Source organism: Gopherus flavomarginatus, chromosome 2, assembly GCF_025201925.1.
Source record: "Gopherus flavomarginatus isolate rGopFla2 chromosome 2, rGopFla2.mat.asm, whole genome shotgun sequence".
NCBI lineage: Eukaryota > Metazoa > Chordata > Testudines > Testudinidae > Gopherus > Gopherus flavomarginatus.
Window position 1 is genome coordinate 78589398 of NC_066618.1, and position 13787 is coordinate 78603184.

The window sequence follows — 13787 nt, forward strand, 5'->3', positions numbered from 1 at the left end:
GGACTGCGAGGTGGACTGGGAAACCAAGTGAGGTGGCAAGCAGGAGGTATCTGCTCTGGTGCAAGGAGGTGGGCGCTCCTGTCATGACAGGCTTCACCCCGCGAGGGGGAAACTGAGACCCTTGCCTCTTCACCATGATACTCTCCTGACTACAGCAGTTGCCCAGGTCGCTCACCCCTAAGGCCTGCCCTGATGTGAAGCGTAGGGTATCAATTCTGACTCCTTTAAGGCCAAATTCTCTCCAGACTTATCAGAAGCACTGGAATTTATAAGGAGGAGCTCCCTCTGGGACCTAATGGCTCAAACTGACACCTGTGATCATCTCACATCCTAGTCAATCGTGATCCTCACTGAACCAGGACACAGCAGTCATGCCTACTTATGATGGATATTGTATGACCATATCCACCTTTTTTAAAGCTGTAGGGGCCCTTCTCAATCTGAAAGAGAAAGGGAAGCAGACAGAAAACACATCACACAACACATGATCCAGAAAATGTGCTGAGAAGTGTGCCACTGGTGCTTCAAAGATAAAGCGCAGCAGTGATGTACACTGTTTTCACATGGGGAGGAGCAAGGCCTTAAGAGCACTGAAGATGCCCTTGCATTAAGATCAGTCTACGAAGCTCAGTGACGTTCCAAAGGGAATGAGACATAAGTGACTGAAGCTGCCGAATGCCTCTGATGTACCTGTAAGTGGGAACTTGAGCTCCTCAAAAGCTGTGCACCAGCTGCCACACAAGCTGCTCTGAAACCTCTGGTAGTATTAGAGAGGCAGCTCTATTACTCCAGCTGTTCTGAGGGGACTGAAAGATAGAGGCCTGAAGACTGGTGTAGTTTACACGAGCAGCTCTAAAACAACTCTGTCAGATGTCAGTGCCTCTGAGGACTAACACAAGGTTGTGGTCTGTTTTGTTTTTAAATTTAAGGAAACTGATACCAGAGTCAAAGGATATAATAGAGCAGTGGGAAAGAGATGAGGGGTGAAATACTTTGATACCTCACATGAGCTAGGATGAACACTGAGGAGTAGAGGTCACAGTTCTAGGGTTCCTTCGTCATTGATAACCATCAGGAATGAACTGAGTTCTGAAGCATTTGGGTATGGCTGGGGGGGCAGGAGAGGGAAACAGGGCAATCTAAATATCTAAGCAAGGACAATGTGAAGTGAGCCCAACAGCATAATTTTAAAACTGGGGGTGCTTTTACCAGGCCCAATGAACCAAAAGAGAGGGATCTGTTGAGTGCAAAATCTCAGGTCTTAGCAGTTGTGTGCAGTGCACATAAATACAATTAAGGCCACATCTATAGTATTAAAAAGAGCCCATTATTTTTGTGCTGCACAAATGTCAATAGCAAAATGCAAGTATACACTAGTAATACTAGAGCATTATTTTACAATCCTAAAATAACATGAGAAAAATTATTCCACTATATCACATTCCATATTTTAGTGATATTTCAGATATGAACGTTTTCAGATGCCACACCTTTTAGGAACTTGTTTTCTGAGCTGAATCCACACCATTAGCCAATATTTTGTCCTGATTGTGACCGCTGTGTCACAATCATAGCATTAGTGTTCATGGTAATTGTGAATTTGAATAAAGCTCACATTGAGGCCACCCTGCAGTCGCAGCTCCTGTCCTGTGGAGCTTGGCTTGGCTCTGTTCCCTGCTACGAGCATTGGGACTTGACACATTGTCACAGCACCACTCAGGTTTAGCCCATCCGTCCCTCCAAAGATGGAGACAGAAGAGCAGCCATGCCAAACCTGAGGGGCACTATGACCACACAGAGCCCCCTGCAGGATGCCTGTCTTTGCATGCCATTCAGCCCTCTGGCTGAGAAGCTACTAGTCCAAATCCCTTTCAGTTTAACAGAACATTCAAGCGTAATCCAAACTACCAAAAAATCAATGTATTCTCTGGGCCCTGCGCTTAACCCTTTCCTGGAGTTTCACTGCCTTTCCTCAGTTTCTCAAGCACTATCCCACTAAATCTTCCTGAGGCCTCTAGCCTCCACTAGTATCTGGCACTTTGGCTCTTTGCAGCAAGGACCCATCTGCTTCCTGTGTCTTTCTCCCCAACACTGAACTCTCTCAGCCTATTTATAAGGCCCAGGTGTCTGCTGAGTTATCCCTGGATTTTTTTTGTCCCCCCTCTCTGGTTGATAACTATCTAGTTTCCACTCACGTGGAGTGAATACACCCAACTGGCCTTTAATCCTTTCTTAACAGTGACAGGGATTCAATTGCTCACAGGAAGGTATTTTGAACTGTAATTTTGGCATAACTTCAAGCAGCAGACAGACTACTCAGGGCTTGCCCACATGGAGACAATACTCTGGAACTATCAGTGCACAGTAGCAGTCTGCAGAGCTGCAGTGAGTGAGTAGTCAGTGAGCGGTCAGTTAATGTGCTGCAGATTCCTACATGACAAGCCAGAGTGTGAAGTCTCAGTGTAGACATGTCCTAAGTCAACAATGTATATTGTTTTCTAATCAGAATATAGATTGAGAGGAAATGTGATCTTTACTATATACACATAAAAACCCCCTCAAAACAAAACAGTAAATGATAGCTGTAATATTGGTCAGAAACCTGGCAGAGCTTTTGCTATAACTGGAAAAACATATGAGACGTTCAAAAGATTAAAATCAATTATTTCTAAGAGATACTTAATGACCTCCTTTACTCTATTTACCCTTTTAAACTATTTCAGCTATCTAAATGCCCACTATACACAATTGATTGATTGCAGTTCCTTGTTTTTACAAGAGCAATATTATACTTCACTGCTAAGAAAAAGTACTAAACTCAAGCATGAAAATAAAACAGATAAAAAAAGGTCCCTCTTCAAATGACAATTTATACAAATTATGAAGTAATCATAACTGGCACATGATATAGAAGAAAAGTATGTACAATTACACACAGACAGAAAACAAAACTCATGTACAACTTATATCCGTTTAGTACAATGACCTTATGTGCTAGGTATCATGCTCTCTGCCCTGAAGAGCTTACACTCTAATTAGTTTGGCACTTGGCATAAACACCACACATTTTGCATTGTTACATTCAAGGGAATAAAAATTAAATTGTATAATGCTTTTTTTGTTTTAATTCAGTCATTTTTTAAAAGTGTCTCATGATCAGCGTTTATTTCTTCAGAAATTAGTAGTAAGCTCATTCAGGATTACTAAGAATACTAAGCAATTTTCAGCAGCTGATTTCTCAATCACAACATAATACATTTAGTGTAAGCTAACTGCATATATTAAATTGCCAAACTTTTGGATATTTAAGATGATGCCCTAAGGCTGAAACAGATGTTAGAAGCTTAGACACAAAACGATAGGCACTGCAAAAACCACACTATACAGATACAGACCTTTTTTACAGGGCTCTGTGACACGGTGCCCAATTAATGTCTTGACTTGTATACATTTAAATTTATTATTTTGTGTTCCAAAAGCTTTAAGTAAATTACAAGAAAGTTATAACATCTGAAATCTATTGATTCCCTTGATGAATCTACAGTGGAATTCCACAGCAAACCAATGAAAAACTAGGATTAAACATTCCTTGTCTCTTTGCCCATCGTTCACCAGAGTCTATGATTACTGCAGTTGCTCATTTGAGCACTGGTCAATTACATCATTATAGGGCAGGGAACAACACTTGGAGGGAATGATAATAATTTAGCAGTTTGTCAAAAACTCTTAATCTATTTTACCACTATTAAAATCAGACTACACTTCTACTTCAATTTAACGCTGTCCTCGGGAGCCAAAAAATCTTACCGTGTTCCAGGTGAAACCGTGTTATATCGAACTTGATTTGATCTGCCGGAGCGTGTAGCCCCGCCCCCCCAGAGCGCTGCTTTACTGCTTTATATCCAAATTTGTGTTATATCAGGTGGCATTATAACGAGGTAGAGGTGTACTTAATGTATCATATATACTCGCTCATTAGCCTGTTCGTTTATAAGCTGACACCTCAAGATGGTTAGGTAAAAATAGCAAAAACTGTATGACCTTTTCATAAGTTGGCAAACTTTGGCTCTTGGCCGTCAGGGTAAGCTGCTGGCGAGTCGGGACATTTTGTTTACTTGGAGTGTCTGCAGGCATGGAGCCTCTCAGCTCCCTGTGGCTGCGGTTTGCCGTTCCCAGCCAATGGGAGCTGAGGGGCTCCATGCCTGCAGACACTCCAGATAAACAAAATGACAATGCATTAGATATTCAATTCAATGATTCCACAGAATTTAAAATCATCAAATTTTGGTGTAGACCAGTTTACAAGCCGACCCCCGCTCTTTGATGCGTCACTTTTTTACCAAACATATTTGGCTTATGAACAAGTATATACGGTATATTACAAAACACTAGTTTAGTTAATAAAAACCTTTACCTACATTAGAGTAATTTCCACCCTCTGGGCTTGTTCTAGTTCTTCCTCAGGATCCTTGAATCCAGTAAACGAGTAGTAAGTCTTGTCCCATTTGATAGGCCTGTAAAATGTCCCTTTTACTTCTTTGTGAGGCTGAGAGTTCACACTTTGGACATGCTCAGTAGATAAGCTGCAGGAGTTGAGAATGTCCAATACTGTGCTTAGTAAGTCCCTGGTGTGCAAAGTAAAACTGACGGCTCGAAAACCTATAAAACGCAACCCTCAAATCAATTAATATTGTATTCAACTGAATAGCTGAGCTTTTAGATGCATTCACATTGTTTCATTCTTGTCTTAAAGCTAAAACAAACCATACATGTATTATATGATAAATTTCAAAGTGAAATTATAACATTTATTTAACAAATACTGTAGATTTCAAACTATTATCATGGCAGAAGGCATCAGAATATAGTTTACTATTTACAACTGTACAAGTCCAGAGCCATAACTACTAGGATATTTCAACTATTTGGCTCAATGGGTGAGTCTGAAGGTTATCTGCAATTGTGACAAATAGAAAATAAAGATGACGGAGGTGCAAACACTTCTATTGCTTTAACTCCAACAGTTTTGTCTGAGAGCCCTTTATGTAAGATTTATTAACAAAAAAATACTACTTTGGATTAAATATACTGTAGACAGGCAAGGATCTAAAACTACTTCACAAACAGTAAGCCTCAACACCTATGAAATTCAAGAGACAAAACATTACACATATTATACAGAGTTGTAAGCTAAGGCCCAGAGATGTTAACTGACTCGCACAGTGTTACAGCAAGTCAGTGGGAAAAGCAGAAATTCAAGAGACAAAACATTACACATATTATACAGAGTTGTAAGCTAAGGCCCAGAGATGTTAACTGACTCGCACAGTGTTACAGCAAGTCAGTGGGAAAAGCAGAAACAGAACCACATAGACCCAGTCCCCCCTGTTCCAACTACTAAACAACCCCCCTTTTTTCTTACATCTAAGTGGCTCAAATATATCACTATTTTTCCTCGGCAGGCTAGTATGATTTTCTTCTTCTAGCAGAAGGATCACTCAAAATTCATTTATGTGAGAATTTTCTGACCACTAGAAAGCAGAACATGAATTAAAAATATAGACTAACACTTTATTAGACAAAACTGTAAAAAAATCTGAGGAAAATTCAGAGACAAGCATGCCAAACTTGCCAGTGAAGCGAATATTAACTGAAATTTACAAATTGCACTTTAAAATGTACCCCTGCTACTCTAGGTCATTCAGCACTTCTATAACACACAGAGTCTACATGCTACAGTGGGACCAAATAATGAGAAAATAAAAGTAACACCCTAAACTATCTTCAAGTTATACACAGACAGCTGAATTAAAAGCATTGATATCTGGCAAGTATTTCAGGGTATTATTTCAATTTCAGTGTAAGATTACTGACAGAACTCCTAGTTACTTTTAAACCCATTATAACCACTCTCTCTTAATAAAGATTTTCCGTTAGAAAAATGTGTAATTACCTGGGATAGCCTTTAAGGGCCTGATCCAATGCCAATGGACATCAATGGGTATTAGATAAGGCACTATAAAAGGTATGAAGAGTACAAAACTATGGAAAGGATTTTCAGTATTTAATTTTTCAAGAGAAATTATCAGATAAAAAAGGCACCTGCAGCACTGAAGGATTCTTGGACATCAGAAGAGTTTTGTTCTCTCTCTCTCACATAAAAAGTGAGTTGAGTTGGCTTAAAAGATTTAAATCCTGGTTTCTGGAGATTCTCCAAATAGCCATTTAACCTCTTAAGAGAATTTTCATTGATTTCCTGTACAAAACAAAATAAGAGCCACTGTAAATACCTAATTTTGTCCGCTTTCTCAACATAGCATATTTATTTAAAAACAGGCTAACAGTGTTAGTTTAATAAGATACAATTAAATTTCAAAATATTAAACATAGTTCACACTTCCATGAAAACACATCAATGTATTTCAAATAGAAAAGTGACTGAGTAATTTTATTAAAAAATTGTCTTCACTGCATGAATAGCTGACTTGATGGTAGATAAAGGTAAACAGAAGTTAAAGCATACATAATATTCAAGATAGCTTCCAAAACCAGGTAAAAATTAGGTTTGATTAAAAGTAAAAGGTAATTTTTGTAAAGGCTGTCACACGTTTAAAAATAAATAAAATGGAGTGTTGCATTAGTTCTATGTTTTGTATGGATCAAGACTCCAGATTGTCAGAATAGTGAAACGCTGATCAGTGAGTTTGGGGATATACTTTGTCCAAATTATAAGAATTTGCTGGACATTATCTTGTTAAAGTTCTATTTTCCTAATCACCAATATCAATCATGTTAGTTCTACAAATGGTAGATCAAACTTTGACAGTGTAAAAAAACCTAAACTAATAACATACTTCCATTCTTCATATACCAGATAAATGAAAACACCATTAGAAACAAAAATATATTTTTACCCTTTCTCTGGGATGCTGGCCAAAGAAATCTGGATGCACAGCAAAATAGAAAGGTCTGAGAGCATTGACGGCTTCAGCCCCTGACAAAGGTCTTGCCTGAAGAACCCATTGTAGCAATATTTTCTCCAGACACAACCTAACAGGGTAATAAAAGCTTTATGTATTAAAGTAATCACCAAATGACAAAGTAATATAAACTACATAAAAGAAATGTCACTAAAACACTCATATGAAATACAATCACTTAAAAATAAGCCATACTAGAAGGCTGAATTTTGTCCCATGGGATCTAAAAAATCCTGTTTAACCAGAACAGGCCTACTGTGTTACAAAGATGGTTGATGCTAACAGTTCTGATTAGTGGCATTCAAAAAGTGGTATTTGGAGAAGGTAAGGGATACATGTTGCAAGTTCATATATGAAATCCTCCACACAAATAGCTCTTTTAAACTCTGGTGATTGGAACAGTCAGAGATACTGAGGGCTGCCATCTTGGAATTGTTTCTCAAAGTCAATGCCCAGAAGCTGAAGGTACGAAAGTAGCTAAGAAGTTTAATATTTGTAAAGCACTTTGCTATTCTTGGATGAAAAGTGCTATAAAAACAAAGCATTAGTTCTGGGCTAAAAATAAATCAGTTACTTACCTTCTTGTAACTGTTGTTCTTTGAGCTATGTTGTTCATGTCCGTTCCAATTAGGTGTGCGCATACTGTGTGCATGGCAGCTGGAAGGTTTTTCTCCTAGTGGCCTCTGTCGGGTCGGCCCGGGTGGCCCCTGGGGTCACACCTTCATAGTGCTCAATATAGGGCCTTGCCTATCCTCCACCCCCTCAGGTCCTTCTTGGTGGCTGCTTGGACAGATGGGTAGGAGGCAGGTATTGGAATAGACATGAACAACACATCTCGAACTCAACAGTAACGAGAAGGTAAGTAATCGTTTTTTCTTCTTTGAGTGCTTGTTCATGTCAATTCCAATTAGGTGGAATACCAAGCCCAAATTTTGGAGGCGGAGTCAGAGCTCAAAGGTTCACTGATGTAGCACTGCTCTACCAAAGGCTGCATCATCTCTGACCTGCTGGGTAAAAGTGTAATGCGAGGCAAAAAATATATACTGATGATTATGTCGCTGCTCTGCATATTTCCTGGGTTGGAACATGCACCAGGAATGCAGCTGATGAAGCCTGTGCCCTCGTGGAGTGCGTTGTGAGCAGAAGGGAAGGAGATAGATAGAGTTGTAAAATGAAGTTTGCGACATCCAGACACAAGGACCACTCATGGCTGTGGAACAATCTGCTGAGAGAGTCTCCCAATTCATTCTGTACCCTGGGGAGGATCGAGTGAGCTATGCAAAAAGTCCCACAGTCTAAGGGGTTCCTGGCATAGGGGAGAGGAGCGTGCACCTCCATCTCTTTATATAAAACATCATTGTCGTGTTGTCTGTCATGACCGATACACATTTCCCCTCCAGATGAACTCAGAAGATCTGTCATGCTAGGAGGACTGCTTTCAACTCTCTAACGTTGATGTGAAGGGAGAGCTCCGCCTGGGACCAGAGACCTTGTGTCCTGAGGTCTCCCAGGTGCGCCCCCACCCCAGTGCTGACACATCCATCACCAGCAAGAGGGACAGGTGACGTCTGGTGAAGGGGAGCCCCGCACACCTTACCTGCGGGTCGAGCCACCACAGGAGGGAGTTGAGGACTGGATGAGGTAGAGTGACGGTTTTGTCCAGACTGTCCTGAACTAGGCGATACACCGAGGCTAGCCATCCCTGAAGAGGCCGAAGTCTGAGTCTAACGTGCTGTACTACCTAGGTACAAGCGGCCATGTGTCCCAGAAGCTTCATGTAATTCCTTGCTGCGGTTGCAGGGAACTGTCTGAGGTTTTGAATGTTGTCACACAGGGACTGGAACTGCGATTCCGGGGGGTACACTGTGGCCTGTATGGAGTCTAGTACCACTCCTATAAGCTCTATCTGCTAAATGGGAGACAAGAGTTGACTTTTTGGGCATTGAGAAGAAGGCTCAGTTCGTTGAAAGTTGCTCTTATGAAGCCAAGTTGTGCCTCCACGAGCGGCCCTTGATTAGCCAGTTGTCGAGGTACAGAAACACCCGTACCTATCGCTTACGCAGGAACACAGCCACAACTGCAATGCACTTGGTAAACACTTCAGGAGCTGCTGACAGGCCAAATGGAAGGACTGTGAATCTGAGGTACCTTCTGTGGGACAGCATAATCTAAATGTGAAAGTAAGCATCCTTCAAGTCAAGGATGGCATACCAGTCTCCTGGATCCAAGGAAGGGATAATGGAGGCCAAAGGGACCATGGGGAACTTCAGTTTCTTCATGAACTTGTTGAGATCTTGCAGGTCTAGGATGGGCCTGAGGCCACCTTTGGCTTCCTGTTTTGGGAAATACAGAGAATAGAAGCCCTAGCCCTTCAGCTCCAGAGGAACCTCTTCCACTGCCCCCAGTGACAAGAGCGAGTACATCTCTTGTATGAGGAGTTGCTCGTGAGCAGAGTCCCCGAAGAGGGACGGGGAAGAGGGGTGGAAGAGTAGAGAATTGGTGGGACTATCCCCTTTCTACCATGCGGAGTACCCAGCGATCCGATGTAATACAGGCCCACACAGGGAAGAAAGGGGACAGTTGGCATGAGAAGGTAAGGATCCAGTGTCCAGACTGGTGCGTCTCCCTGGGTGCATCTTCATAAGGTCTGCTTCTGGCCAGCAGACTGCTTCGCCTGACCAGAGCCCTGGCCTGATGAAGAGTGGGGCCTCTTTCTGTTGTTTCTACCCAACCTGCAGGAGAAGTCCTGCCTATTTTGAGGCTGGTATAAACAAGGCAGGGGGCTGCGGCTTAAAACGTTTCTGCTGGTTTGCCAGAGTGCGGAGGCCCAGAGACTTGAGGGTGGCCCATGAGTCTTTCAAGGTATGAAGCCAGGAGTCTGTTTTCTCTGAAAACAGGGCTGAACCCTCAAAGGGGAGGTCTTGAATTGTTTGCTGGACCTCATAAGGAAGCCCAGACACCTGTAGCCAGGTGCTCCATCTCATGGCTATACCCAGTGGGTCTGCCACATCAAGGCCTGCCTGAAGTGAGACTCAGGGAAACCAGCTTTCCTTCTTCACTAGAAAGAATTCTGCCCTGGAGTCCTCTGGCAACAACTCCGTGAATTTGGCCATCACTCTGCCGGAGTTGTAATTGTACCTGCTGAGAACAGCCTGGTGGTTAGATATCCGGAACTGCAGCCCCCTGGTGCAATAAATTTTCCTCCCAAAGAGGTCCATCTTTTTTGCCTCCTGATTTTTTGGGAAGGGGCCCTAGCAGCCTTGCCACTCCTGTTCATTTGCCATGGCTACCATTAGGGAGTCTGGTGGAGGGTGGGTATAGAGGTGCCCGAACCCTTTAAAGGGAACGAAATACCTCCACTCATTCCACTTTGCCGTTGGTGGCAAAGAGACTGGAGTCTGCCACGTCTTAGTAGCCTCTTGTATGGTATGTATCAGAGGCAGGGCGATACAGGAGGGACCAGAAGGGGCAAGGATGTCCACCATCGGGTCAGAGGACTCAACCACCTCCTCAGCCCGCGTGCCCACATTTTGTGCCACCGCGGGCATCAGTTGTTGGAGCACCCTCCTCTAGGGCTGGGGCATTTGATGTGCACACCACTACCTTGTCAGGTGAGAAGGATGACGAGGGGATCTCGTGGTGCAGCTGGTACCAGTGTGACCAGGGCTGGTGTCGCTGTCAGTGCCCCAGCGAGCACAGCTGACATTGATGCTAGAGGTACAGCGACCATCTGGGAGGCTGAGGGCACATATGTCACCGACCTAGAATAGGACCAGTGGCTCTGGCCCTGGCGGAAGGTCCAGGGTCCAAAATGGCCACTGTGCAGGGGGTTGCCGCTGACCTGGCCACGGTCTTGGTTGGAGATGGTATCCTTGTCTGCGGGACCTCAAACTCCTGCTCCTTCTGAACCAGGAGCAGTAGGACTCTGTTTCCGACTCCGAGGACTCTGTATAAGACAACCATGGAGGAGAAGAGTGCGTCTGTGCTGAAGAGTGGCATCTAGGGCTAGGGGACTGGTGCAGCTCCCCTACCCGCACGCTTGTTGATGGCACTGGTGATCAGTGCTGAGGGGATGGCAATCAGCACGGCATTATCGCTGGTTTGCCCCTGGATGGCGCCCAGGTCTCATGGGTGGTGCTGAGACCGTTGCGGGCGTCCTGTCCTATCTTGGGGTGTGGGGGAGAGACAGTGCTGTGAGAGTGATCAGGTCTTCAGCTGCCTCGAATGCCTCCAGCGTGGAAGGTATTTGCAAGTCATGATTCTCCCAGACAGGGGAGGGGGTCCAGATTCAACTGGTCCTAGGGAGAGTCAGGAGTCAACGCAACCTTCAATGTGGATGCCGAGCTTGTGTGGCCTGACGCAGGTCTCACAGCGGCGGGCTCCTTCAGCACTGCTCTGGGCGTGGTGGAGCATCCCCTCGCAGGTTTTCTCTTCTTGTGGGGGACTGGAGAATGAGAGTGCGTGGAGCTCCTATGAGGAGATGCCTGCCAGTGCCGAGAGTCTCTGTTGGAGTCCTTTCTCAGTGCCGACTCATGTCCCGACAGTTTCAGGGCACTGTGCCCTGGTGCTGAAGTGCTCAGCGTTGGCTCTGCTGAGCTGGGGTGCGAATGGGCATGCAAAGAAACCTCAATTATCAATACTCTCAGGTGCTGCTCCCTCTCTTTTTGGGTCCTCAGCCGAAAACCTCTGCAGATTTTGCAGCGCTCGTTGAGGTGGCTTTCTGCCAGACACTTCAGGCAGGAAGCATGAGGGTCACTTTTTGGCATATGCCTGCCACAGTCTATGCAGGGTTTAAACTCTGGAGACTGAGGCATGCCCCAGTACCAGGGATAAAAGGAGGAGTGTGATGGTGTACCCCATGAGGCTTTAAGGAAATATGCTTATGAATGTATATATGACATAACTGGAATATGTTTTATACTACACATACCATGTAACATCTCTCTGTAAAGGTTATGATCTACTGAATACATTCCTCCTATCCGTATGCATGTGCCATTGTTGTATTCGAAGTTATGAATACTGGCTGTGTACTTGCTTGATTTCTAAGTAGCCTTAGTAAAACATTTGGTCAGCTTCTTGGGAAAGGAATGTGCAAATCAAGAAGCATTTAAAGGACAATGAATCTTGGAAGGCTCCAATCCACATAAGAAGTCTACCTGAAGACATTCAGGGTAGCATGTAAACAATGTCTGCTGCCTGTAAAAACTGAGTCATGTATGGACATGTGACTTGCCCATGTGACTCCAAAACGCCATCTTGGAACTGGACTTTGCATAGGAGAGAGGAGGGGGTCTCCACCCACAAGAGAAAGTCTATTTAAACCCCTGGGGCACCCCTCCATTTTGTCTTCAGCTGGCTCAAGAGATAGCCTCTCCACCCCCAAGGATACCTGAAAGAAACTGGAACAAAGGACAGTAACTACAGGGGGTGTCAGTGATTGCTGGACCCAGACTAGAAGGAGACTAGTCTGTAAAAGAAAGCTTGCTGGAATTCCTCTGAGGGTGAGGTTTTTATCTGTATTCAGTTTTCTTACTGTATTAGACAGACTTCTGTGTCCTATCTTATTTTGCTTGGTAATTCACTTTGTTCTGTCTGCTATTACTTGGAACAACTTAAATCCTACTTTTTGTATTTAATAAAATCACTTTTTACTTATTAATTGACCCAGAGTATGTATTAATACCTGGGGGGGGGGGCAATCAGCTGTGCATCTCTCTCTATCAATGTTATAGAGAGTGAACAACTTATGAGTTTACCCTGTGTAAGTTTTATACAGGGTAAAATGGATTTATTTGGGGCTTGGACCCTATAGGGAGCTGGGCACCTGAGTGTTAAAGACAGGAACACTTCTTAGATCATAGAAGATTAGGGTTGGAAGGGAACTCAGGAGGTCATCTAGTCCAAATCCCTGCTCAAAGCAGGACCAATCCCCAGACAGATTTTTACCCCAGTTCCCTAAATGGCCCCCTCAAGGATTGAACTCACAACCCTGGGTTTAGCAGGCCAATGCTCAAACCACTGAGCTATCCCTTCCCTTCTTAAGTTGCTTTCAGCTAAGTCTGCAGCTCTGAGGCATGTGGTTGGGTCTGGGTCCACAGCCCTGGGTCTGTGTTGGAGCAGACTGGCATGTCTGGCTCAACAAGACAGGATGCTGGAGTCCCAAGCTGGCAGAGAAAGCGGGGGCAGAAGTAGTCTTAGCACATCAGTTGGCAGCCCTAAGGGGGTTTCTGTGATCCAACCCATCACAGGGGGGAATCAAAGGGTGCACCCTCCAACAAAACCTTATCTAAAACTAACACTAACAATACTGTATATACAAACTATTTACATGAACAAGTTAAAGAAACTAGGGGAATTGCACTTGCAGAGCAAAAGCCACAAGCATTCAGGCTAACTGTCACAGGTGGTAAGAAGGAACTGAGGGAGTGGCAGGTCGGCAGGGTCCTATAGTAAGGGCAATGAAGGCATGACCCCAGGAGGAGCCCAGATCGACCCAGCGGAGGCTGCTAGGGGAAAAATCTTCTGGCTGCCATGCATGTGGTACGTGCACACCTAATTGTAATTGATATGAACGAGCACTTGAAGAAGAAATAATCATATTTCAACATAGAGAAGGCATCCCTTGTTCACTTCTGAGAACCACATACCCGTAGCTATTTTTAATCCTGAGCAAATTTACTTAATTTCTCAGGCATATTCTTGTATAGAAGACAAAATGATGTAAGGAGGTAGACTGGAGTGAAAGAAAATAAGCTTATTTGAAAATGAGAGTGCTGAAAGTGAGAAAAGGTGCAAGAACAGGGG

General features: G+C 43.8%; 1 protein-coding gene across 3 annotated transcripts in view; it reads right to left on the reverse strand.

Annotated features, from left to right (window-relative positions):
• The window catches only part of TCAIM (T cell activation inhibitor, mitochondrial), a 56791-nt gene that overhangs the window by 31308 nt on the left and 11696 nt on the right, over window positions 1-13787 (reverse strand). For 2 of the 3 annotated variants that reach the window (XM_050938470.1, XM_050938469.1), the window contains exons 3-6: window positions 6915-7050; window positions 6103-6256; window positions 5954-6016; window positions 4419-4659 (exon numbers count right to left, since the gene is read on the reverse strand). In XM_050938470.1, coding sequence (XP_050794427.1) covers window positions 4419-4659; window positions 5954-6016; window positions 6103-6256; window positions 6915-7050 — 594 coding nt within the window. The remainder of the gene's footprint in view (window positions 1-4418; window positions 4660-5953; window positions 6017-6102; window positions 6257-6914; window positions 7051-13787) is intronic. The other variant, XM_050938471.1, reaches the window with a different exon arrangement.